Source organism: Theobroma umbraticum, unplaced genomic scaffold (assembly GCF_002168275.2).
Source record: "Theobroma umbraticum cultivar Fairchild unplaced genomic scaffold, ASM216827v3 scaffold_67.0, whole genome shotgun sequence".
NCBI classification, from domain to species: Eukaryota; Viridiplantae; Streptophyta; class Magnoliopsida; order Malvales; family Malvaceae; genus Theobroma; species Theobroma umbraticum.
In genome coordinates, this window is record NW_018397262.1 from 3,826,632 (window position 1) to 3,852,896 (window position 26,265).

General features: G+C 32.9%; 3 protein-coding genes across 6 annotated transcripts in view; 1 reads left to right on the forward strand and 2 right to left on the reverse strand.

Moving 5' to 3' along the window:
* The window catches only part of LOC110419243 (structural maintenance of chromosomes domain protein), a 12,948-nt gene extending 4,315 nt beyond the window's left edge, over positions 1-8,633 (reverse strand). Inside the window, exons 1-6 of one of the 3 annotated variants that reach the window (XR_002445449.2) lie at positions 8,383-8,632; positions 7,362-8,025; positions 7,016-7,176; positions 6,499-6,581; positions 6,209-6,338; positions 1,059-1,126 (exon numbers count right to left, since the gene is read on the reverse strand). Coding sequence is in view for 2 of the 3 variants with exons in the window: in XM_021432219.2 (XP_021287894.1) it covers positions 6,246-6,338; positions 6,499-6,581; positions 7,016-7,176; positions 7,362-7,969 (945 nt within the window). In the remaining variant the exon portion in view is untranslated. Of the gene's footprint in view, positions 1-1,058; positions 1,127-6,015; positions 6,339-6,498; positions 6,582-7,015; positions 7,177-7,361; positions 8,026-8,382 lie in introns of those variants that run through there. The other 2 variants (XM_021432220.2, XM_021432219.2) reach the window with 2 other exon arrangements.
* A 2,166-nt stretch (positions 8,634-10,799) lies between these two features.
* LOC110419467 (uncharacterized) lies at positions 10,800-12,161 on the forward strand. Its single transcript, XM_021432533.2, has 2 exons — positions 10,800-11,810; positions 11,978-12,161. Exons 1-2 carry the CDS (start codon positions 11,304-11,306, stop codon positions 12,023-12,025), a joined length of 555 nt encoding a protein of 184 aa, XP_021288208.1. The 5' UTR covers positions 10,800-11,303; the 3' UTR covers positions 12,026-12,161.
* A 150-nt stretch (positions 12,162-12,311) lies between these two features.
* SWEET2 (Nodulin MtN3 family protein) lies at positions 12,312-16,338 on the reverse strand. Of its 2 annotated transcripts, XM_021432532.2 has the most exons (7): positions 16,033-16,338; positions 14,805-14,841; positions 14,471-14,687; positions 14,198-14,356; positions 13,973-14,092; positions 13,753-13,887; positions 12,312-13,039 (listed from the first exon to the last, which is right to left on the reverse strand). In XM_021432532.2, the coding sequence occupies exons 1-6, from the start codon at positions 16,091-16,093 to the stop codon at positions 13,774-13,776; spliced, it is 708 nt and encodes a 235-aa protein (XP_021288207.1). In that variant the 5' UTR covers positions 16,094-16,338; the 3' UTR covers positions 12,312-13,039; positions 13,753-13,773. The 2 variants fall into 2 exon arrangements, with proteins under 2 accessions (XP_021288207.1, XP_021288206.1); XM_021432531.2 differs by lacking the exon at positions 12,312-13,039 and having other exon boundaries at positions 13,510-13,887; positions 16,033-16,336.
* Positions 16,339-26,265: the final 9,927 nt, after the last annotated feature.

The following is a 26,265-nucleotide window of genomic DNA, read 5'->3' on the forward strand; positions in this document are numbered from 1 at the left end:
ATGAGATGTGCCGGAAGGAAAAACAAGGCAATTACTCTGGCTTGTAGGTACAAACTAGTTTCATATACATAGTAGGGCTAGAGATTATGGTGGTTAGCATACATTTTGAAGGTTTGCCAAAATTTGCTTTAGGAATTACATACTATTGGATTAAGCCATTTTCCCTAATTTGAAAACTTGTACCTAATATTATTTACTTGATTTGCCTAATCATTTGATCGTTGGTCACACTTTCAATGAGGAACACTAATTCCCGATGGAGAAACTCTTTTATTTCCTTCTAGTATGCAAGGAAATCTATTCTAGCTACCACAACTTTTGTCCCATAAGGGAGAGACAGAAGCAATTTTAGATAAGATAACTGTTTCTATCTGGATGCAAGGACATGCCTAACAACTTCTGAAATTCTAGGTGTCTTTTCTTTCCTACTTTTGTATTTATAGCCTTTCAGCTAATGTAGCATCTGCAAGGCTCAGGGCTGCAGCCTGCAATCTTAACAATTGACTTTTTTTCATAAACAGCCCTAGAGCATCAAGCATAACTCCAATCTATATATCAATAATAACTATAAATTTCTTCAACCCTAAACTTCAAATACCAAAATATTGTAGTCATATACATCACTGAGATTTATAAATCCTGCATCAGCAAGCCATTTGTTCTGCATCAATTTGGTATTTTAGCATTTAAGGCAGCTAAATTCATCATGTATTACTAAACATTAGATAGCTTAACCTTGGGAGGCTTTCAGGTACTTAACCATGTGCAGATTTGTTTAGAAAACCGCAATTAATAATTTCAGGGATGCATAGCCCTATTCAGAAATCTAAATCCAAATAAGAGTCCAGCCGACTGTACTGATTATTATTGTAGGTTATTTGTTATAAGAAAAGCTATTCAAGGAGGGACACCATCTATGTTGCCTTCTATGAATAGCCAACCTGGTTTTGCTACTGGGGGATGAATCTTTCAAAATAATTACGAATATAATTAGCCTCTAAATCCTCTGAATGATATCAACTATGCAAAACAATGAAATATCTATTGTGCTAACATACCTCATGTAACTCAGACATCATTGAATAATCACTGAACCAGAAAATTTGCAGGTTGCAAGTTCGTAAACCTGAAATGGAAATATAGAAAGGTCAAATCAGATTTTAAATAGCTCACATAAGGTACCACAACATGCATAAGCATAAATAGTTAAAAATTTAAAAAGAAAAAAAAGGAAGATAAAATAAAAAGAATACAACAAGTAATAGTTGAATAAGTAGGGAGAGGGATGTGATAAAAAGAAGCGGGGGAGGAAGAAAGGAAAGAGATAATAACTATCAAGATAGATAGCACCACATTTTATTTCCTCAAGCCGCTAATCTAATACAAAAATAAACAGTTAATTTACAATATGTGACTGAAGACTACCAATGAAGATCACAAAGCAACCATGTAAGTTTTGATAGCGGATAGAACAATAACATATAACATAATTGCATATAACTAGATCTGGCAATGAGGGCAGAATCAGATGCCAGAACAGCAGCCCCAGGATAATGCAGATGTTATCACATGCTCACACTTGCACCTCAGAAAAATTTATGGCAGCACATAGAAAAGACAGGCCAAAATGATATATGCACTTTTCAGATAAGAATGCTTTTGCACTCTGATCTGCTGGAAATAAATCTAGCAAAAATCCAACATAGAAGTGTAAAGTTCTGAATCCAGGAAAGGAGCTAGTGCAAGATAAAAAAATAAAAACAGTTCAATTTAAGGTATAGCTTTAGCTTTTCTACAATTCTTAAACTCTGTAGGATGGCAGACACTAGTAGCCACTTGTATTTCTTCATAATAGACCTGCAATATAACACCAAGAGCTCAACCTGAAAACATAGCCTATACTTTCTTTGCAGTATTACTTGTACTGTTCCTTGCTTCTACATGATGCATAACAACTTAATTCCTTGACTCTTCACCACTAATACCTTCATCAAGTTGTCTCTTCAATTATGTTTCCAGAACTCTTTGCTTCTGAGCACAAATGGGCAATTGTCGATAAAACTTACATTCAAGAAGAACAAACCAAGCCTGCTACATAACTACATAAGAAACTAAATGAACTGAAGCATCATCCACTCATTAATAGCTATCCACTCATAAACGTACTGCAAAGAGACTATACAAAGCATATGACATATTCCAAATAGCTCCATAGAACAAGTGTGAAACCATCACCACAGTTCACACATTGTACTTTCTCAGTATTAAGTCACACATAAACATACAACAATAAAGGAATGTCACAAGGCACTACTCAACCATGGATTGCAACACATACAAAATTGTTACTAATAATAAACTTCTGGCAAACTACCCATCTAAATGAGGAAGAGAATGAAAATCCTTGTACTACGAGCACAACGCACAACCAACAACGGAAAGCAAAAAATGAAAAGAAGGTGATTTTCTCAGAAATTTATGTCACTTACTTGACCAGCAAACTCATCCAGCATCATCTTTGTTGACAATGTCTTGGCAATGTGTCGCATACCTCATGCAATGAATAAGCTTCTTCCAGCACTTACTTGCTGTTTCCCAAATGAAACAAGACATGGATGGAAATCCCTTAAAGAAGTTAAGGGTTTCTCCTGATCCCATTTTCACACAATAAAGACATTGAGGAGATACTTCCAACCCATAACAAACTCTTCTATTCTCAATAATTTGCTCCCACTGTTTAACTGGCTGCATTTCAGTAACTTAACAGGCCCCACAGCAACTAAGACAATGATTTACAGCAGGTAACATGAAAATGGACTCCTATTAGGGATGAGTAATCAGCACAAATCCATCTCCTTGTAGCAGTACTAGTAACAGTAGAAAGAGAGGAACAGAGCAAGGGAGGGAGAGTAGACTAGAATTTACAAGCACACAAAATGGTATCCGGTAAGCATAAGATCTGAGTTACAAAACTCAAATCTAAGGATTGCATGCTGATGTAAAACAACTACCTAAAATCTTCCTGGGACCACCAAGCCCCCAGTTAGCTCTTAAAACCAAGAAATAGCTTAAAGCTTATCTCAAGACTGGTCAGGGCTGAACCAAAATTCATATATAATTACTTTAGAAAAAACAGACTGGTATTCACTGAAGCAACAAGATTATAACTTAAAAGACTAGCCAAATACTTATCTAAGACTCATTGCTCTAAGACCCAAACGAACAATACAGCCTAAAGGAGAAAAGAAAAGGGAAGAACACAGACTAGTAAAAGGAAAATTTGTTAGTAAGAGAACATTTGATCGACAACTAGGCTCTTTGATGTTTAACCCTATGAAAATGTGAGTACATAAATTATGGAGAAAATGTAATAATGATATATACACAGACACCAGAAATTTACTTTTAACGATGAAGAAGAGAAGCAGCAGCTGTGACAATAACGGTAGTACCAATGGATGCATGCAAGCAACCCAAGGTTTTTAAATCAAGAGGAAAGCCATTGTAATTATGCACAAACTCAGATCAAGAAAGTTTAAATACTATAGGATACAGAGGATAGAAACCATTATTGTAGATATTAAGTACACATTAAGAAATCCCAAAACACATTGCCCTTCAATCATATAATGGCATATTCCTATCCAAAGGCAGACATACACTACAGATTTCAATGTCTGATAAAGTTTACATAGGCCATAATATGAGCTAAATTACTTCATTACCTGCTTTATTGCCCGACCCTACTTAAATGCCATCACTCAATCCAAAAACCCTATAACCAGTCTTATCCCATGTCACTAAGTTTAAGGCAATCTGGGTCTTTTGTTCACCTTGTGAAAACAGAATCTCTGATCCTCTGATCTGGGTCCTGGTTCGAACAGGTAAGATATAAAATATTAAAGTACCCCAGCCATAAGATTTACAATTATACCACCTCCATGTATTCAAGAAAACCTTATTTGACTTAGTGATTCCATAATACCTTCAAATTCCAGAAGTATATTCATAAACAATTCCATAAAGTTGAAATAAACATTCAACTTAACGGAAGACAAAGATTAGGAAGTACAACTAGAATGTTACTTATATTTCCTAGACTAACACAAAAGAATGAAAATATAAAACTATGTATGTTACTTATTTGTTATACAACAGCAGTTAGCCTTTCTTTGCACTTGGGCTGCAGTGTTCATACAACCTCATGCAAATCGTAGAGAACATCATTCCTGAATTTCCGGCAATAGCTTGGGGCAAAAACATGGTATAGGCTGTACAATAAAATAGTTGATATAACCAACCTTCTAGATGATAAGAGAAGCAAGTCAGACATATTTGGTCCAAGCAACAGAGGGCAGCCAACAATCCTACTCTCCTTTCCAAAACTGTGATATAGGTGGCAATAATCCCAAAAAAACACTGGATGCAAACCATGATGAAGTGCTCTCGTATCCTTGATTACAGACTTTGTAAAAATAAATACTAAAGAGAGGCCAGTGGAAACCAGATAAAATTAGTAAAAAAGTCTACTTGCTCTGACATTTATGATGAACACCAGGTGTCAGCTACTGTCTAAATAATACATGCCCCTCAATCATTTCTATGGGTAAACATCAAATATAAATCTATGCAAGATAGAGTGAGGAAAGGCTTATGATCTGCCAGCTAAGAGAACAGATCTTATCTTGACATTGATTTCATGACACACCCCTCATTGATCCCATAAAATTATAGATAAAGGCAAATTAAAAAATAATCATAAGATAAGAGAGTGCCAAAGCAAAGTGCATATTGTAAACTGGGAGCAACATTGTGCTCCTGCTCAGTGCAAATCTTAAAGTTTAGCATCAATCTTACATAAAATTGGGAATCTAGAGTTTAGACATAGATCCAATGGTACAATCTTGTCAAGGTCTGACTTAAGGCTAGTGTCAGGAAACAAATGGACAAGATGCAACAAAACTGGCAATCACATCTTAATTGCAGGCAAAAGTTGCTAGAATATTCTTCTATTATTCTGAGTTAAACTGAAAGATTACACAAAATTAAGGTCCAAACTATAGAACAAATTTTAAGGACTTTTACTAATACACAGAAAGCCAAATAGAAACAATAAATGAAGATCCAGAAATATAATCATACTCGAACTGAAATTCTTGGACCAACACCAGAAGGTGTGCCTATGTGGAATTTAGTAAACTCACCTCAACTTAGAAAAGCTATAAAGAACTTAAATAAACTAAATCAATGACAAAAAACCCAAGGAAAACATCAAAACAGACTCAACATTTTTTTGAAAAGAAAAACAGACTCAATATTAACTAGAGATGGATCAAAAAAGGTCAACAAATAAGCTCCAAATCTATTCTTCATATTTTCTTTTCCTTAAATCTTTTTTCTTCAATTAAAGGCATTTAGAGCATGCATCACCTTAACTTAAAAGTAGAATAGGCTAAGGAGCTAAAAATAGAAAGCAATGATGATTACTCTCCCTAATACAGTTAGATAGAAACTAAAACCAGTTGGCTGTTTGCACAATCCATGTAACTTTTTTAAGGAACTCCAGGAAAACTTAATGAACCAAAAGAGCATAAGCATTGCAAGGATGCCAGACTGCGGCAGAAACAAATGGAAAGACAACTCACAAATGAACCAGAAAGAAGGTCAGCACAGATGTACTAGTAATCCTAAATGGAAGAGGTCCACAAGAAAACATAACAATTACAAGCAAGAAGACTTGCCAAATTTGATATGTTGCTAAATTGTGTCAGAGATAGGAGAGCAAGAAGCATTTCTGCAAAAAAACAGCATAAGTTCAATTGAACCCCACATTCCTAGATATTGAAGAGGCAAAAGCAACCGCAGCATCATATATGCTTGGATCATAGGAATTGAATTATTCCTAGTCTTCAAAACCAAACATCTAGCCTCAAAAAGGCATGGCCAGGTCAGATCTTTCTTCACATAATGAATTTGTGACATTCAAACTTCATAAAAATATCTATGAAAAGCACATTCGCAAATTGAAATACTTGATCATAAATGAACTGAGAAAATACTTGCATGATAATATCATGAAGACAAGAGCATACTGCAACTTCAAGCTAATATGAACTGTCAATGTTTTTAGGTACAAATTCCAGAACTTCTATCATGATATAATAGTTTAAACCCACACCTAGAGAACTGATAAGTTGCCCAGAAGTACCAGAAATTATCATATTAGCATGATTTGAAAAATCACTCTAGCGATGTCCTTGAGCTCTCTGCATGTCATATGCACCCCAGGAACCAGCAGCAGGTCCATACTGAGGGTAACCATCCACACCACCTTGAACCTGAAATACAAGGGGAAAAACTAAATAACTAATCATTTTTAAGAGAAAAAAATCCATACATAAACAACTTGCACAGAAAGTTCCGATGCCAGTCCATACACATAATTTAAGCCCAGATGCCAAACACTGTTGAGAACATACATAAAACAACACAACTTACAGGATTCATGCCATAGTTGACAGGATAAGTTCCAGTATATCCAGCTTCAGGATTTCCATAATTTGGATTATAACCAGCAACTGCTGCAAATTTTGGACAAAAATTTAATTCATAAACAAGGGAAAACAACTAGTCAGTCTGTTACATAGACAGAAAAATCAAGCTCCATACCAATTGGTCAGCCTCATAAGCTTTAAGGAATCATCACTACTCAAATAATAAGAGTCGCTAGTTGAAGTAATCAAACAACTAACTAGACCGTAAGTAAAATGACATTGTCACAGCACTTCAAACCAATAACAATTAGCATTAAGAAGATTAAAGGAAAAGACAGATTGAGCAAAAACCAACCCAACTTCAGCGTAAAAACTTAAACTTGCAACCAAAGATCATATCATAAGAATAGCATACAGGAAAGAGCAGTACATGAAACATTGACATGTAAGCGGCAGAAATAAAATTCTCTATGCAGGAAAAATAAAGCTACGTAAAATATCTCAACAAAGGGCTTGCATACCAGGATTACTACCACCAGTGGCACGAGTTCTCTTCTCTGCATTAGCAATCTCTGCACGAAGCTTTTCCAACTCCCGAGCCATTGAGATCAATTTTTTCTCCATCACCTGGCCATGTTCGTAATTCTCTGCATATCCTTTCTTCTCATACTCGATGGCAGCTCTAAAGGTCAAGAAAGACACACAAAAATCATCAGAAAACCAAAGTCCATAGAACAATTTAACAAAGGCAGATAAAAGATCCAAGCATAAACTTTTATTTCATACTTACAACTATTGTTCATTTCCATGAGAACTCTCTTACAAAAAGAATTTGAAAAGGAAATTAAAAAAATTGCAAATTCTCACCTTGCACGTTGGAGTTCCTGTTTCACATTCTCAATCTCTGCCTTCAAAGCAGGTGCCTGTTGCAATTCGGTCATAATTCTAGCCAAATCTTGACTCATAACCTGAACCTGACCCGTAAGATCCTGCCTCACAGCATTAAGCTGCTTAATATCAGCATTAACCTTAACAAGCTCAGCTCGCATAGCCTCCGCCCCACGAAGATCAACCTCCAATTGAACCGACTTCTCATACATCTCCCTCATCTGAACATCCTTCTCCACCCTCAACGAATCCACATAACAAGCCATCCGCTGCAACTCATGCTGGGCAGCCTCCAGTTCCTGCTTTAATGCAACATGAGTCGCTGCCAGCCTCTGATTATCTGCAAGAAGGCCTTGAATTTCTTGAAGTTGAGCTGCAAGACGCTCTTCAAAGATTGCAGGGTGAGGAGGGAGGCCTCTAGGACCCAACCCGAATTGGGTTTCTCTTATTTCCTCAAGTAAAGCAGGGTGTGGCGGCATTGGTCCTAGACCTCTAGCAAATGGCGGTTCATGTACCGGATGCAATAGTCCGCCATGAGGAGGCCCTTTCATTGGAAGAGTCGGAGGCCCTCGATTCCTCCCAGACATAACTAAATTAGCTATCCTTCCTTAAAATCAATGTGAAAGAGTTCCAATAGATAAACCTGATAAAAATTATATCATTAAAATCAATTAGTCAAAAAATAAATTGAAACTTAACTAACAAATTATGAAACTAAAAGGCGGGCACTTTCTACAGTGTTAAAGTAGATTGCAACTCTAAAACCTAAACATAATGGGTGGTTTCATTACCGGGAAAACTAAAGAGTAAAAAAAAATCTATATATATGCATTATAGTAAAAACTTTCAATATAAACCCTAAAGCTGGCCGTTTAGTGACGAAGAAATTTCAGCGAAGAGCGAGACAATCACTTTCTCGGGAAACAAACACTAGGCTTTTTCATAAGCAGGAAAACGAATTTGTCAGGTAAATAATAAAAACACTAACAAAATTGCTTACCTTGAAATTTTAACAATTCTCGAGGAATTGATTTGAAAGAGAGGGGTGAAAGTCGAGAGAAAGTTCTCAAGAAATTGAGAATTTCCCTTCTATTTTTTCCCTCGAAAACCCTATGACTTGGGATTTATCAAAATTAAATTGATTGATTAATTTATTACATCGTTCGAGCAGTAATTTATTAGCTACGAAGAAAGGCTGAATTCCATTAGAATTCCAATGGTTCGATTATATTGAAAAACGTTTTCAAATACTTTATTTGAAAGATAAAATATTTCACAGATTAATAAAAGAAATATTTATTGATTATATAAAATATTTTATTAAATGTATTCATATAAATTTGATAAATATTAATATTTACTTTAAAATATAAAAAATTAATATTTAATTTTAAAAAAGTTTTAATTTAAAATATTAATATTTAAATTATTTAATATTATTACAATTTAAAAATAATTTTTAATAAATTCATTCAATGTAATTAATATTTTTATTTATAAATTAAATAAATTTTATTAATAATTATAATAAAAATATTTCATTAATCATCTTTTAATGAATACATATTTAAAGATATAAATTTTAAATATTTTACATAATTAATTAATATTGATATTTTACTCATATTATGATAAAAAAAATAATGAGATGAAATTTTTTTAAAAAAATAAAATTACTTTCATCATAATATGTGATTAAATATTTTTAAAAATATTATTATTAATTTTTTATTTTTATTTTTATTTTTAATGTAAAAATCAAACGACACCATTGTTTAGTAATAGCTCTTATTTATCATTTTAATCCCAAATAACTTCATTAGTGATTGTAAAAAATATTTTTTATAATAAAAAATGTTTTTGATAATTTATTTAAATAATACAAATATTAAATTTGCTTGTAAAATATTTTATACAGAAAAATTTTCCTTAATAAGTTATTTTCTAATTAGCATATGAATGCTAAAACCCAAACAATATATTTGGGTAAGTAACGTAGAGGCTCTGTCTGTTAATTTATTTCAATAAGTCCTAATTTAATTTTTAAAAAACATAATATTTAAAAAAATTTCTAAATTATTTTTAAAAAATCAACAAGCATTTATAATTTAATTGTATTCAATTAAGTTTTTATATTTTTATTTTGAATCAAATAAATCTTTATATTTTTATTATGAGATAAATTAATTTTTATAACTAATAATTTACTTAATTAAAATGTCACTTTTTATATTATGCTACGTGAAATTGATGTGGTATTAATGTGATATATTGATATATCATAATAGATGATAAAATAGTATAATGACATGATCATATCACATTTTTCACCTTTCACATTAGTATCATATGAGTATAAAATGATAATAAATATTTTAATTAATGATAATTAATCAATCATTAATCATAAAAACTTATTCAATCTACAATAAAAATATAAAAGTTTGATTAAACACAATAAAAAAATTTAATTAAATTTTCTTAAATAGTTTAATTTTTTTTAATATTATGCCTTTTTAAAATATATGAAAAAAGAACTTTATACCACTTATCAATTAATATCACAACTTACCAAAGTAATGTTAGGGTCAAAGTAAGCTTCAGCCAAAATGAATTCTTTTACTTTATGATTGAAAAAGTCACGAAAACATTACATAATTACATGAGATAGAATATTATATATCACATATAAATAAAGATTGAAAAATCTTGAGTTTATAAGTAAAAGTCTTATTCTACTTAATAAATTTAATTTTTTGGATTCTAAATATGGACTCATGACAAAATAATTTATCAACTATTTTATTCAAGTGACTTTTTGAATTTGCACTCTAATTTAGAGAATTTCTCTTAATAGTCCCAACTATTTTATTTAAGTTTTATATAACCCATTGCTTTTCTAAAAAAAAAGCACAATACCTAACAAAATCTTCAAATTATTTAAAAAAATTCAAATACGTCTTTATTTTTATCACATTTAATTAAGTCTCTACACTTTTATTTTGAATCAAATAAATCTTTATATTCTTATTTTGAGGCATATAAGCTCTTATGACTAATAGTTAACTTAGTCAAAACTTTACTTATCATTCTATACCACGTGGCATTAACATTGTATGTTAACATGTTATAATAAATAATGGTATGTCATATGTTATAATTGATGATAATAAGACATATTAATGTGATATGATATAACATAATTATAGAGTATTTTTCACTCTTTACATTAATGTCACATCAACATCATAGATATATAAAATGATATATGACATTTTAACTAATCAAAATTACTCTACCATGATTTAAAATGACTTATTTAATATAAAATAAAAATATAAAAATTTAATTAAATATAATAAAATAATAATAATTTATTTAAATTAAAGTTCTTCGAGTATGATGATAAAAAAAAAAAAAAAGACTCAATGAACAAATTGGGTCCCTTATTTGACTTCAAACTATTTAACTTGGGTTTATATTGTATCAAGTTTGCCCAAGTCTTGACCCACCTCGTTGGGCTTTTTTTAAGCCCAAATTTAACAATTTGAATGGACTTCAATGGAGCTTATAAGTTACAACGGTGTCCAAACAACATTGTACCTTTATTCAAATAACCTCGTTAATTTCTTACTTTTTTTTTTGTTTATATAGAAAGGGAATAATAATAAAAAAAACCTCATCATTCCAACCTTGCATGTCTCGTGAATTGCCTTTATTGCTCTGAAACGGTGGGATATGTTTCCAACGGCTAAACACACAAGGTGAATTAGCAGCAGGCCATGGCCTTCAGGGCCCAACCGGCGGTGGCCCTCATGTGAAGCTCACGCCCATTCCACTTCCCTCAAATTAATATCTTTTCATCATATATACAACTATGTTTCACCTCAATTCAACTTTTGTGTTTTTTACCGAGAATCCATGGAAGCTTTGTGGGATTTGGAGGAGAAATGGAAGCTGACAACCCAAGAAGCTGTCCTCCTCTTAGCCTGTGCCGCCTCCGCTGTTGTAGGGCTTTGTGCTGCGACGGTCCTCAAGAAGAAAAGAAAGGCCCAAAAGAAGCGAATGGTGGACCGGGACGGGGTGGCAGATGGAGCGGTGCAAGCAAAATGGTGTGAGCCTAGTTGCAACTGGGTCTCGGCTAAGAGGGTGTTGATGGGATCGGTGATGTGGAGCGGAGCTAATAGGTGGGGGGAGAGGAGCTTCGGTTGGGAGGAGAGGCCACCACCGTTGCTTGGCTTGGAAGGGTATGACTCATGTGCAGGGTGGCGAAGCCATAACTCAGACTCACCGGTATGGCAACGGCCGATACTTATGGGGGAGAAATGTGAGCTCCCACGGTTTAGCGGACTCATTTTGTACGATGAAAGAGGCCAGTTGCTTGATCATTCTGTCAAGGGAGGTTCTGACCAGCAAGATACTCTCCAGGTGATCAGCACTTCCATAGCCAAAAACCCTTTTTAACACAATGTTTCCACCATGAACAGGATTTAATGCATTTAAGTAGCAAATGCACTTCTCGACTCACATACCAGAAAATTCCAGGACTTGGAAGCTCATCTCTTAGCTAACATGGCATTGGTTATCTTTTGCAGGAGAAAACCACTGCAGCAGTGAGAACAACTCTGAGGGACCTGCTCTAATTTTTCTTTGTAAACCAGTTGTAACAAGAAACAGGGTTTTCAGGAATGTGATTGAGCTTCTCCACTTATGTACAAATTGTCCCATGTCCTCTTGCATCTCATATATTAGTATCTAATAGAGCTATTTCATCTTTAAGTAGTTATTCAGTCACAGTTGCTCAGGCTAAAAGAAAATCTTTCCACATGATTTAGCCTACTAATACTTGAGTTCATAATCAGCAGCTTCACTCCAGTCAAACCCGTCATCGGTCTCTATGATCAAATCTAATAGACTATAAAAGGCCACATATAAATTATTTGCTTCTCTGCTTACAGTTGAAAGCAACTCCAGATACCAATGGCATCCTGTTTATGATTACCAAAACCAGTATTTCTAACCATTTGAATCCGTCACTTTAAACCAAGACGAAAAATCCATCTACTAGTATCATGTATCGACATCGATATCTTTACAGAGTTTCCGAATGTCCTACCTATAGCAGCTGAAGATTTTAGCCGCAGCAGTTACTTCCGGCGATATCCATTTTGCCATTAGACTCTAACTTCTAAAGATGAAATTACCAAGCAATTCTTATTATGACAACTGAAACAAAGACTAAGCTGAGAACAACATGATTGCCCGGAATTCGTCCTATCTTAACCAATGACACCCTCAATAGCCAAAAGCATTAAAAGTCCACTAATTTTTTCTAGATGAACTTTGAAGACACAAGTATTTGCCTTAACATGCTAATTTCTTTCATACATTTGTTTTCAGCTTCATCAACAGAAAACCTTTAACAGAATAACATAATTTATGCAGAACTTATGAGAATTCTTCTCGGTTCAAATTTCTAGCTTTTTAGAACTCATTAACTCAAAACATTCACCGTAATAATTCGAGCTCTGCATGGACTTCATTCAAGTCTCATCACAACATAAAAACCGCAGGCTATAACCCATGAAACATTGATTGTATACTCTCCCTAACAGCGGTTTTAATAACAACTTAAAATGTAACCTCCAAAACCCTCCCTGCGAGTGGTAGCAAATCAACAAGGGCAACAATGACATGAGAATTAAACAAAAAAAAAAAAGAAAATAAAATGCTAACTAGAAACCAGAAAGAAATTTAAAACAATAGAGCCCTGTGTTTACTGAGGTTAAAGACAGAAAGTGAGGCTGACATAGTGCAAACAATTACGTGATGCAAGCACGTCTGACAGCCTAAAATGTCTTCTGGTCCTCCATACTATCTAGTAACAACAAAATTTTGAACCATTTTTTATAGACAATTTGAATTCAGAATTTATACTTGTAAATCTACTAACAGCCATATGCTGAAATGATCTCCATACTTATAAAGAGAGTCATTCATATGGATTCAAGTATGCACAATTTTAGCAATTCATATAACTCTTTGCTTGAGATAATTTGACCTACTTTTAATCATGCTCAAAAGTAGTTATGTGCAAAAACAGTAGCAATCTCTAGTCCAGTCAATCTCAAACTGCAATCACTTTTTAGTTCACTCACGTAAGCAGACAAGCCTTGATGACCCGTCTGTTACTAATGAAAGTGCCAACACCCTTTATTTAGAGAAAGAATTGGAACATTTTTCAAACAATAAACCAAATGAAATAATACATCAGGATTTCCATCACTATACACCCTCAGCATCAAAACTTTCTGCCTGCACATCATCGAGAAATCCTCTCAACATAGAAACAAAACACATAAGCAATTACCTTTCGTAGAGAAAGCAACAATTACGCATGTGACACTATTAGCGGTTCTCTGGAATCTTCCACAGATTTTCTTTTATAGTAGAAGTACAACGCTAGTTGTACAATCCCCAAGATAGTTCCTATTCCATTTGGAACCTGAAAAATAGAGGCAATATTAACACATGGATAGATAACTTTTATATAGAAAACAAGGTGTTATGAATGTTAAGAGGAAGCTTACATAAATAAAGGCATCGAAGTTAAAGATGCCATATAGGAAGAATGAGGTGCTCATCAAGAATGTAGAGAGGGAGAGATAAAATGGCATGTATTCAACACTCTTTGTTTGAATTACCAAATTCTGAAGACAAAGATCAAGTCAGACAACATTTAATTAAAACTTTAAGCAATTTTAGATAACATTTAACGTAGAGAAAAGCAGTATTAGTGCTTTTGCTCAACTTACAATTATAAACAATGGGGAAGCAAACATTGATATGAGAGAACCACAACTCAATAACCCAACAAAGATCCACCGTGCTTCTCTATCAACTATTTGCATGCTCCCAGCAACTATGATTGCAAGGAGGCCAAAAACTCCCAGTAGCAATCCAAGCATCCTCATCTGACATCAACATAACAAATGAATATGCATGACAGTGCAGAGTGAAAAAGACTGCTCTTAGGAAAAGAAATTAACAATAACAAAATTGCACATAAGTTAGAAAGAACAAGTAACCTTTTTCTCTTTATCAGCATATACAGTGAAGAGGATAATGTAGGCTATCTGAAAAACTGCACCAATTGAATTGACCGTCATAACCAGTACATTGTCATGAGATATTAAGGGCGTGCCATACCACGTGCATATCATGCAGTTCAAGAGGGCATATACATAAGGCAATCCTGAAAACTGCTCTGTTGACTGGTTTCTGATAATTCTCCTAAATGTGGGTCTGAAAATTTAAAGGAAAAGCAATAACAAAATAATCAGAGCACAAGATATAACAATATATTCATTCTGATTACAATTTCTTACAACCTGAAATAAAATACATAGGAGTGGAACATACATGGGTGACACAAACAGCCCAAAAGCAAAGATATTCCCTGCAATAAACAATGATCAAGATCAGATGGAGTTGTTTTAAATGATTTTTGCAATCAGAAATTTTTATACATAAAGCAAACAGCCCCTAAATCTATAATATGCAATTATACTATATTTCATCAACAAACTTGATACAAAGGTATCATTAGTGCAAGTAAAGCAAGCTAGCCAGAGGTGGAGGGGGCAGTATGCCATTCAGAACATAGAGTCTTAACGTGGAACAATAACAAACTATCACAAGTGCAAGCAATATTTTGTGTTGATGCCTCTGAAAGATCATTGCAGCTCAATTTTAAACTCTAAGTTAAGCTACAAACGATAGATATCAATCTTTGAAGATGCTTCCATTTCCGTTAGAAGTTAGACATAGAAATTAAATGGTAAGATTACAAAAAATTTAATATAATACTAAATAGAATTGATGTTTTCTGCTCCAAGAAGTCACATTTAAGTACCCTTAACAAAAATGTTTTCCTTTTACCAATAGGCGTCCTCACATAGCAAAGGATCAAAAGCATAGAGGGAATGCTAGGGTATTCTTCTAAACATTGATCAAATAACAATTGCAGTTTCATTCTTTAGAAAATATTGCTTTCCATGTTTTAGCTGAGAGGTTTCTATATGTAGTAAACAAAGCTAGAATCTAATGAATTCCTGCTCTAAATGGAGAAAAGATTAAATAATTTCAAATGAAAACAGGATTCTTTGATGGAAAGCCAATGAAAGTTAATTAAAAGTTTGAAAGCTTTAACAAACTGAAAATGACAACCAAGGAATATCTCTTTCTCAACTCCATATTACTCCCTAATTTCCAGAAATCAATACGAGTTCCCCCAAAATAAACTGATACCCAACAAAGAAGTAACACTTTTTTGACTAAACAGAAGGAAGTTAGAATTTGAAGAATAAATTCTGCATAAAAAAGATAAAATTTTTAGCACTCCCAAGAACAATATCAATATTTTCTGCAACTTTAAACAAGACCCAATTCCCAGTAAGACTCATGATCATCCCTCAAACTTCAAAAATCTTCAAGAATGGACTAAAGGGTCTTTCTTAATCCAATCAAAAAATAAAAACAATATCAGTCTCTAACAAAAAAAAATGTACAAGAAAATCAATTTTACAAGAAAGAAAGAGTAGATAACAAAATAACAAAGAATCAGATTAAAGAAGAGAAGATTTATTACCGGCGATGCCAGCTGCATCTCTGCAGACCGTGAAGGTATCGGTTAGAATAGAAACAAACATCAAAGATATAACTCTCTTACAGACGAAAAGATCAAAATGGTACAGAAATACAGACCAAACAACACCAAACCAAAAACCAAGCGTTTATCTCAGAAAACTTTTTTCTCTCTCCAATCAAACTCTCTCTCTCTCTCTCTCTCTCTCTCTCTAAATTCTTTTCTTTTTCTCGTTAGAGTTTGTTCTGTCAACATTGCCACACGCTTCGGAAAAAAATGTGAAAGATTAGAGAGTCCCCCGTCCCCACAAAACTTCCATCTTTTGATGTCAAGGTCAACATCCAATGTAATAAGCTTTGTTTCTTGTCTTTGTCATCCTTCTTAATCAGCTTTGTAATTTTGCAGTAAGTTTTAATGAATGAAAATTTGTTAAATTGGATTAGCTGTTTAACTGTGTCCATAGATATCTATTAACAAAAGCCTGAAGCAATAAACTATATATTGACAAACAATTATTGCCAAGTGAATAATAAAGTAGTCCCACTGGGTCTAGGTAGCATTTCATTTTCAAAGCTTTCTTCTTTCTTGGCTCTTTTATTTTGGCATGTGCTCAGTTTTTATAAGTCTTCAAAACGATATTTTTGGATAAGTCCACTTTCCGACAAAGGGATGAGCTGGCACATGCACCTGAACCACGGGTGTATACTCCTAGCTTCAAGTTTGATCTATCTAGTTGTCAATCTCATCCACGTTACTCTATTTTTCATTTTTATAACTAGTTTAGTCATTTTTCAGCTCTTTCTTATTTTCACTACCATTTGTTTTTATTAGCTTTTTTTAAAAAATAATTTGAATATTGATCTTTATTTTTTAAATATCATATGAAATTAAAATTTGACATAATATTTAAAAGTACTTTTAAATTATTTAGAAAAATTTAAATATATTCTTATATTTTTGTACGTTTAATTAAATTATTATATATAAAAAAGAACTCAAAAGAATATAATAAAAAAAACTCTGCTCAATTTTTTAATGTTTCAAAATAATGAAATCAAAAAAACCTTCTTTCAGTTTTAGAATGAAATATAAAGAGATTATTTATACAGATAGTTCATCTTAAACCTATTTGTAAAGCAAGTAAATTGAAAAAGAAAGTATTATAATCTTAGACTTCTTTGGAGTGCTAGAAAAATAAATAATATAAAAATAAATATCTTAAAAATTAAGTTTACTTGTTGTACAAGCAAAATAATCAATAAATAAGGAAAACTTAAATATAAAAAGTATTCTAATTACTTTAGAATATTTTACTTGGTTGTTATTCTTCTTAATAGCCATTGGATCCCTTCATGCAGGATGTCTTGTGCGTGTCTGTCCATGTGTACCATATGCGTAAGGCTCTCTTACATATGTGTCCCACTCTTACATATGTGTCCCATATTCTAAGTTAATTCTCCTTTACTCCCATTCAAGTTAGAGCATGAAGATTGGAAATGCCTAACTTGCCCAACAAAGTTTGAAATTGCTTTCAACTAGGTGCCTTGTCCGAGCGCAATTTTAAGGTATCAAAGAATTCATATGACAGCATCAAAGTGTGGTTGTTTCGGACACTTATATTATTTGGACGTGTGCAAGCTGCTGCTGCGCTCTGTCTGTGCATTGTGTAACTAATATCTAGATGTATGATCATGAGATAAAATAATCTACTAATGAGACAATTATATTATTTGAGATCATCAAAAGTTGTTTTAAATCAAGATCAAGTTTATGTTGTTGATTCATGGGTGAGGAAGACGATTTGTAACATGAATAATTTGCCACATCAATTCTCAAAAAATATTTGAGTTTACCAAGATCCTTAATGTGAAAATTGGTATCCAAATACTATTTTAGTCAAGAAATCTTAACATTTGCAAAAAGCCTGACACAGCCCATTAAAAGACTTACGAAGATGACAAACACGCAACTCCCTCTATTTGGCAAAGCTTTGAGGAATCTTCATATAGACTTCTTGATAACAAATTTGGCCACTAAGGTGCGTCTTTTTCATACAAGGCCTTCAAGTGTACGAGTCTCTTAGTCAAGACCCTTTGTGCGAGGCTCATGAGTTCGAGGTCTTGAGGTTGTGGCACTCCTGTGAAAAGCTGTCTAGGTAGCATCCATTGTGTGCATGGCCTCTTGAGGTGCAGGCTAGGTGTGCATGGCCCACTGGTGTGGGACTCTTGGGTGTGCATTGTCTATGCACTTTTTCTTCTCGTGTGGTGCCATGTTCACACCTTTTAGGTGTGTCGTAGGTGCACGTTCCAAGTATATGGGACTATGTTGCACATAGCTCCCTTGGTCACAAGGCTGTGATGTGCGCAACCTGCTGTCTGGCAAGTTGTGTCCACGTGCGCTTTGAGCGTAGGGATCTTGGTGTGTACGCCCTATGCGTGCTTTTGCACATGCGTCAACACTAAGGTATGCAGTCCTTTCACGCTTTTACTAGTTGTGCGTGATTTTGACACGTTGGGTTGGCATGCCAAGATTGTCGTTCCATGTCTGTGCTATAAGGCTCGTTTAGGTGCTCCCTACTGGTGTAGCTTGGATCTACAAGTGTGTGGGTGTTTGGAAACCCTCAATCAATGTTGACCTTATGCTTGTTGTCAATGAGCTCGGTTGATTTTTTACCTTTGTAGTTTTATGAGTTCATTTGATGTAGTTTCTTGTTGACTGTCTCAGGAACACTTATAACTTTGGATGCATCCATTCTAGTAAGACAATGGATTGCTTCAATTCATATATTTGGGGCACAATTCCCTGAGTAAATCACCCATCTAAATCAACCATATTTTGATTGTAGTATCCGCATGCGCAACATCTTTTGTAACTCCTCAAAAAGTGAGTTGATGAGCCATGATTTTATCATCACATTGCTCTAGATCTAAGATTGGAAATTTCTAAAATTGGCATTGAGTTTTGCTATCAAATCATCCTTGGAAAATATTAGAATCATCGTCTAGTGGTTAATCGGCAATATAACAATCAAGTAAGGCGTTGAAGTAAACGGTAAAAAATAAATTACATATGGCGTCGAAGCTACCAATAGAGAATAATTCACGTACGATGTCAAAGCTACTAACAAAAAATAAATCAAAGGGAAAGCACATCACTCTACCATAACCAAATCAACGTCATGGTTGAAAAAAAAAAGAGTTAGGTTATGAATCTATTTTGATACCATAAAAAATAAAATAACATAGAAGAATGTTGTGAAAAAAAAAAAACTTTGCTCAATTTTATAATGTTTGAAAATAATAGAATCAGAAAAAACCTTATTCAGTTTTACAATGAAACATAAAGAGACTATGTATAAAGATAGTCCATCTTAAACTCACTTATAATGTAAGTAAATTAAATAAGAAAGTATTATAATCTAGACTTCTTTAAAGTGCAAGAAAAGTAAACGATATAAAAATAAATATTTTAAAAACTAAGCTTATTTGTTGTGCAAGCAAAGCAATCAATAAGTAAGGAAAACTTGAATATGAAAAGTATTCTAATTACCTTATAATACTTTACTTGGTTGCTACTCTTCTTTGTAGCTATTAAATCCCTTCACTCATATTAATGAAGATTTAAGTAAAATTTGATATTACATGATATGAACTCATATTTCCAATGCCAAAAACATATCTATTAGGGATAAAAAAAAATCTTTATTTATAAATTCAAGACTCATTATATCCCTTATTGATATGAGATTTATGACATTGAAATTCAAAATTTATAAACTTTATGTTTTAAAATTTTTTAACATTATAACTTCATTAAAAATAATAATCAAAATTAAATTTATTTAATGGTATAATATATTCAATTGGAACTTTTTAACTACTTTTATTCATATAAGCCAGCTCATTTTCTTAATATCTGACATTGCACAATTTGATTCAGGTAACTTTGACTTTTGTGTTGACTGAGATTTGCTTGTCTCTATCAAAAACCCCAAAAGAAAAACACATTGATCAAGTTGCCTTATTTATTTAGTATTAATTCAATGAATAAGAAACTTTACTATTAAACTTTTTAATGAATACTTAGCAATGGCCGTAAGTAATAATAAAATATGAATACTCTCAAATACAATAGGATATTTATCATTATCATACATCATTTTTATTGGTTTCTTTAACACTTTATGATTTGTATCTTGCCAAGGAGTAGTCCTTCACAAAGGGACTTCTTCTTTTTCAACAATGCCTTCTGTTATCTATCTTATATACTTAATATTTCATTCATTTCTATATTTTCTCTCCACCCTAATTAATAGAATAAAAAATTATAAATTATAAATTATATTAAGGTAATCTTAAAAGGTGCATATTTTAAACACTCATTAAAATCATGCCGTTTTATAATTTTTTAAAGACATATAATAACAAGTATATGCCCACTCACACCAAATCAATTCTCGTAAACTCACCTTCATCTTGGTTAATTAATTATTTAAAGAATAATAATTAACTTATAAAAAGAATAACCCCTAAAAACTCTTAAACATTATCATGAAATTAGGTGAAAATATAGAAAAAAAAAAAAGAAAAAGCAGCCGCAGCAGTAGCATCAGCGTCTTTGTTAATTTGTCGGCCTATTTCCCCTGTGCCTTATCAAGGATGAATCTAGGCTGATTTTATCAAAAATTTTATCAATTAACAAATGGGTTAATAATTGTTCTTTTTCTTAATTTCCAAAGGTTTTTTCATTTCCATCTTAATATGGGTTTTAAAATATTAATTTCACGTGTTATATGTATATATTGAAATATATTGGCAATTGCTCTTAAGAAAAAATATTAATTATTAAAATTGAAAATTTTATCATAAATTAAATCATGAATCAAAGATTGAGATAAATGAAATAAAATGAAATGAAGTTGTTGATTATCACTCCATTAATACTGTTAACTTTTTTCTATTACTTTTAACTTTTTTCCATCTCAAACACAATGATTTGGTAAAGGCACAATTACAAAATATTTTGAAAGGGAGAGTGCGAGGCAGAGGCGAAACTAACCAATTTTTGTTAAGAAAGTCAAAAACGAAAAAAAATAAAAGTTAAAAAATTTTAAAATTAATATGTTGAATTTAATCAAAGATCAAAAGATTTATAATAAATAATAATTTTATATAACATCTAAATAAAAAAGTAAAAAAAAAACTTATAATAGTTATTTAAGAAAATTCTGCTCGATGATATTTTTTAAATTCAAATTCATCATTCAATATTCTTATTTATTTATATTTAAACTTAAAAAATAAAACATAAAACTATAAAAAATAAAATATAAATAATTACATACGAAATACAAGATTTCATATAATAGTTAAATAAAATAACTAGAAAAAAGAAGATAAAAGAAAACTTTACTTCTCTCAATTTTACACAACAGTGGTGAGTGATCTCTGTCTTGCTTTTTTTAAACTCACAAGCTCATAAATCTCTTTTGAAGAATAAGGTGTGTTTCTATGGTGAGTTATTAGAAAAGAGAAATAAAAATAAAAAGATAAAAAAGAGAAGAGAAAAAGAAAAAGAGAAAGAGGTGTAGAGAAATTTAAATTAAGATAAAATTAAGTAGGTTTGTGAAGTTATTTTATTTTTTTATTTATATTAATTATAAAATAAAAAATTTATTTTGAATGGGTCATTAATAATATATAATAAATAAAACTTTTCAAAAATTTTGATAGGGCCATTGATAAAATATATATAAGAAATAAATATTTTTAAAAATTTTGAGGGGGCCATTGTTGGCTTACCGTCCCCCTAGTGCGAGGGAATAAAGATTTTGAGAATAAGGAGTATGAGAAGAATATGTTAAACTTTATTGCAAGATTCTTATGGTAAGAATTATGAATACAATCACTTACATGATTTTTTATTTATGATTTTATAACAAAAATAATATTAATTAGATTAATAGTTAAAATTAATTTGGTGAGATCTTTCTCTTTTTGTAGTACGGAGAGAAGATTTATTTTTATTTTTATAGAGTGAATTTTTAAGATTTTTTACACGGATTTATACTTTTAAACCCACATGTAACATTGGAATCAAATTCATTTTATTAGATTATATTATAAACTATAATATTATCAATTCATCAAAAGCAAATAAATTTAACTTGTTTTAATAAAAGATAAAATAAATTAAATAATGTAAATACACACTTTATTATTGAGAAAATCTAATAGAACAAAGTCAAAGATTGAACTAGCTTTAATGACGTACCTTTGTGGAGCTAGCTTGCATGATAAAAAGTGCTAATTATTTAGTAAATTTGTTGAAAAATTAATTTCATTTTAATAAGCCAATCGGTGAAGATTGTCCCAATCCCATCCAGGCCGATAGCCTCCAGCTGCAAGTTCATGGGGTATATCCACCCATCTGGATCTTCTTGCTTAAACCAAAATGTGCCATGAGAAGGGCAACACGAGTGAGCAACTCCTCACCTTGCTTAAGTTGTCTGGCATGCTCTTTCCATGTACACCCACTTGCAGCATGAGTCAACATTTCAAGCCATATTCGAGCAATCATTTCCCATTTTTCTTCATGATCCCATCGGTCTGTCGAAACTAATTGACAGGCAATCTGGCATCCTTCAAAGAATACCGATTTCGTTTGAGTTCCCATCGCCATTAAAAGAGATCGATATTCTGTACCGATACCAAATAAAGCCTCGACAACATTCTGTTGATCTAATTCCCCATGAAAGAAATTCATGGCCTCCGTACAAATATTTGGAGCCTTATCTTAATAATGCCTTGGGGAAGCATTGTTGGACTCATGAAAAGAAGGTACATCATGTAATCAGATAGAAGCTTGCTAATGTTGCAGTCTGGCCCGAAAGCGCCTACGAAACCTCTTTGATGATCGCCATGGAAGACAAGATACGTAGCGATGTGCCAAATGAGGAGACTGTGGGTGAATTCTACACCATCTAATCTCCAACCCAATTCTTCTTTTTCTCCTTTCTCAATCAGCACATTAAGGCCCCTCTCATCTAATAACCGTAAAAGACAGTCGTAATCAAAGATTTCCTGTTTATATTTCTCCCGTTTCTTTAATAAATGAGTGTAGATTTCGTTCTTTAAATCAACATTCACATCTTTCCAAGATGTATTTCGATATTTGCCCATGAAGTCCTCGGTGTCAAAAATTTGGAACCAAACGAAACTTGGTTGACTTGGCCTTGAGGCAATAGTCTATTAGGCTGTTTTGTGCCATTGACTGTATTCCTGATCTATTGGTCTTAGTTACAGAAACCAAATTAGATCCAATTGCCTTAAGCAGCTTGTTGTCCTGATTAGTCAACCACTGAATTCCCGCGTCAGAACAGACATGCAATACGGCCGAATAGATTTCCAAAAAGGTAGCTCTAAGTAAGAGCAAATAGGTTATGGCAATGTCAACTTTTGGATAGCCGTGGTTCCCAACAATGATCGACAAGGCAATTAGTATGAAAAAAAGGAAAGATGAGCAGATGGACCGTCGAATCACACCATTTCGAGATAGAACCATAGGAATCTTGGCATAAAGCAAATCATTCAAAAATCCTAGTTCAATCTCCACCAATTGGAAGGCCCTTCCCATTGACATTTGATCTAATGTAAATAAATAACTTAAAAGTGTTTGTAAATACTGAGCTTGAGGTCCAAAAATAGGGGCCCGAACATGCTGAATGATAGAGATGCTTGATGAAGATGTCCGTATTTCAAATGTATTCCTTTTCCTTGTAAATAATCATCCAACCGGAACAGCACTCTCGGCTGATCAGCCCCCAAAAGAACATCTTCGATGCCTGAATTAGTTGGAGTTTTGAAAACTGACTTCCGTAGCTGTGCATCGCTAGCATCGAAAAGAACCAAAACCCTTTCTCCGTACTTGATAATCCCAACAATGAATATTGGGATCGCCAGATATGTCAGAATATTGGGATCGCCAGATATGTCAGAGTTGTTAGGGTTATGGTCCAAAACTTGAGATAGACATAAAGAGCAACCCCAAGCTGGCAGCATAGGCCCAAGAAATGTTTGACCCAGTCGTCATTCCCTGATAAAGAATAAGCAGTGGCTGTATCAGGGCCACCAAGATGGAAGAGCGGGAAAGGTGCCCAAAAAACAACCAATGGGCTTGTTAATTGTTCCTCACTGCTCTCAAGGAGGCTATTCAGAGCAACTGTTGCTATCCAATCTCCAAGCAGGCACATTAGCGAAACAGTGAGTGATGTATACAGTGAGCGTTTACGACTGTATCGCCGTCGATTACCCAATATGACAAGCAGGAGTTGAATGCAAACGCTCACTACAACCGTGGCCCGAATCTGACATTTGATCCAAAGGGTTTTCATGGTAAATATTGCATCCTTGACCTTCGTGAAGAATAGAGCACAGGCAACTGAAAATCACAACATATGTTCAGAATAATCAAGAAACGTTAATTTGGTGGTTGTTTAAATATCTATTTGTTTAAAGCAATATTCTATATGACTTGGGTACTTGTCTAATTGTTGCTACATGCCTAGGAAATATATATTGTTTGAAGAAAAAGACTATTCCTTGGAGTAAGAATACAAGACAGACTAGTTTCTTTCGAGTTCAAGTTGATAAAATATTAACGGATACGCTTAACGAGAGAAGCAACACCATAGCTACAAAACATTCAAAGATTTTGGCTTTTTTCTTGCTTTTTGTTATTTGTTTCTACTTCCTACAAGTTGCTGAACATGAATAAATAACTAAACCAATACCAATTTTAACACATTGTTCTTATATAAAATAAAAAGTAAAATCATGATAATTATTTGCATATACAAGAAACACCTCATTACTTTCTCTTCCCATCTACAAGAAACAGAGTCAGTGCAATTATTTGCAGTTAATACTTACTTATAAGCAGCATCTTTCTGGGGCTTGTTATGCAAAACCAATGGACCCAATATGTCGATTGAAACTAAACTGAATAGCAGCTTGACTTCTTTGTGATTGTGGCTGTGCCTGAAACCATAATTGAAGTCTGATTCGAGAATTAGAGCAGTGGTCTTAACCCAGATATTGTTGGAGCTTGCTCTGTTTTCCTCTTGCAGGGAAAGAATATATGAAAGCAGAAGCAATCCATCTGTTGCTATGCTTGAGTCATACAAGATTTTTCAGAAAATAAAGCACATTACAAGTAATGGAATGCTGTTAAATACTGCTGCTACTCCTTTGCTATCTTAAACTATCCATGCAGAGAATAATAATCTTTTAAAGATATAAAAGAATTGCTAAAAGAATTACACAACAACATTAAAATACATAAAATAGCAACTTACCTTTTCTTTTTCCCAGAATGTAGAACTTATTGCTTGGTTACAAAGTTTTTTGGGTTACTTAGATCTCATAGCCATGAGCAATATGTATATATAACTGTAAACAGGGAACAGGACAACATGAAACACGTACTAGTCTTGGAATTAAAGAAAGAAAAAGTCGTTAGCTATTAAAGGGGAAGCCAACTGTGAGAAATTCCAAAAGGGAGAGAGAAAGTCGATCATCTTCAAAACGATTAGAAAGTTGTTCATCAATTATACCTACGATAATTTTTTTATTCCATATATCATATTAATAAATCAAGTTTTAATCATCGAGATACTTGTTAAGAGCCATTACAATTATTCTTTTACGTGGTCTAATTATACTCGTTATATTGGATTAAAAGCTAGATTAAATTCTAGTGATACATCCTTCAATTGATTCAAATGTTTTTTTACCTCGAAAATTTGTACTTAATCAAGAAAGATTAATATAATAAGAGAGGACCATATATGTTATAAGAATGGATTATCCTTCAGTTTAGTAAAATAAAGGGTTCTTAATAGGTTTGTATCATATACATTTTTAGATGTTGATTCATATTCATCACTCTGGGTTGAAGACAGACAGTTTAATTAGTTAAAAAAACCAATTAATATCCTGCCGTATAAGGTTAGAAGTTAATACATATGGTAAACATACTAAGACTAAAACACAAACTAAATGGAATATATATATCTGTGAGAAACTTGGAGGAGGAAACATGCTTAACTGCAAAAGTTTCGGAGTTACTAGCTAGTTCTAAAAGCTACATGCGCATGGGGGCATCTGTGAAAGAGGAGTAATAACATAAATCGTTGGCAGCAGAACAATGATTTTTTGAAGCAAAGAATCAGCAAAG

Excerpts from the sequence above, each read along its gene's own strand:
- LOC110419467 (XM_021432533.2), top strand. The coding sequence starts at position 11,304 with ATGGAAGCTTTGTGGGATTTGGAGGAGAAATGGAAGCTGACAACCCAA. Across the intron at positions 11,811-11,977 it reads ACCAGCAAGATACTCTCCAG|GAGAAAACCACTGCAGCAGT; the intron begins GTGATCAGCACT and ends TATCTTTTGCAG.
- SWEET2 (XM_021432532.2), bottom strand. The coding sequence starts at position 16,093 with ATGTTTGTTTCTATTCTAACCGATACCTTCACGGTCTGCAGAGATGCA. Across the intron at positions 14,842-16,032 it reads AGATGCAGCTGGCATCGCCG|GGAATATCTTTGCTTTTGGG; the intron begins GTAATAAATCTT and ends TGTTTATTGCAG. Across the intron at positions 14,093-14,197 it reads CTTCCCCATTGTTTATAATT|AATTTGGTAATTCAAACAAA; the intron begins GTAAGTTGAGCA and ends CTTTGTCTTCAG.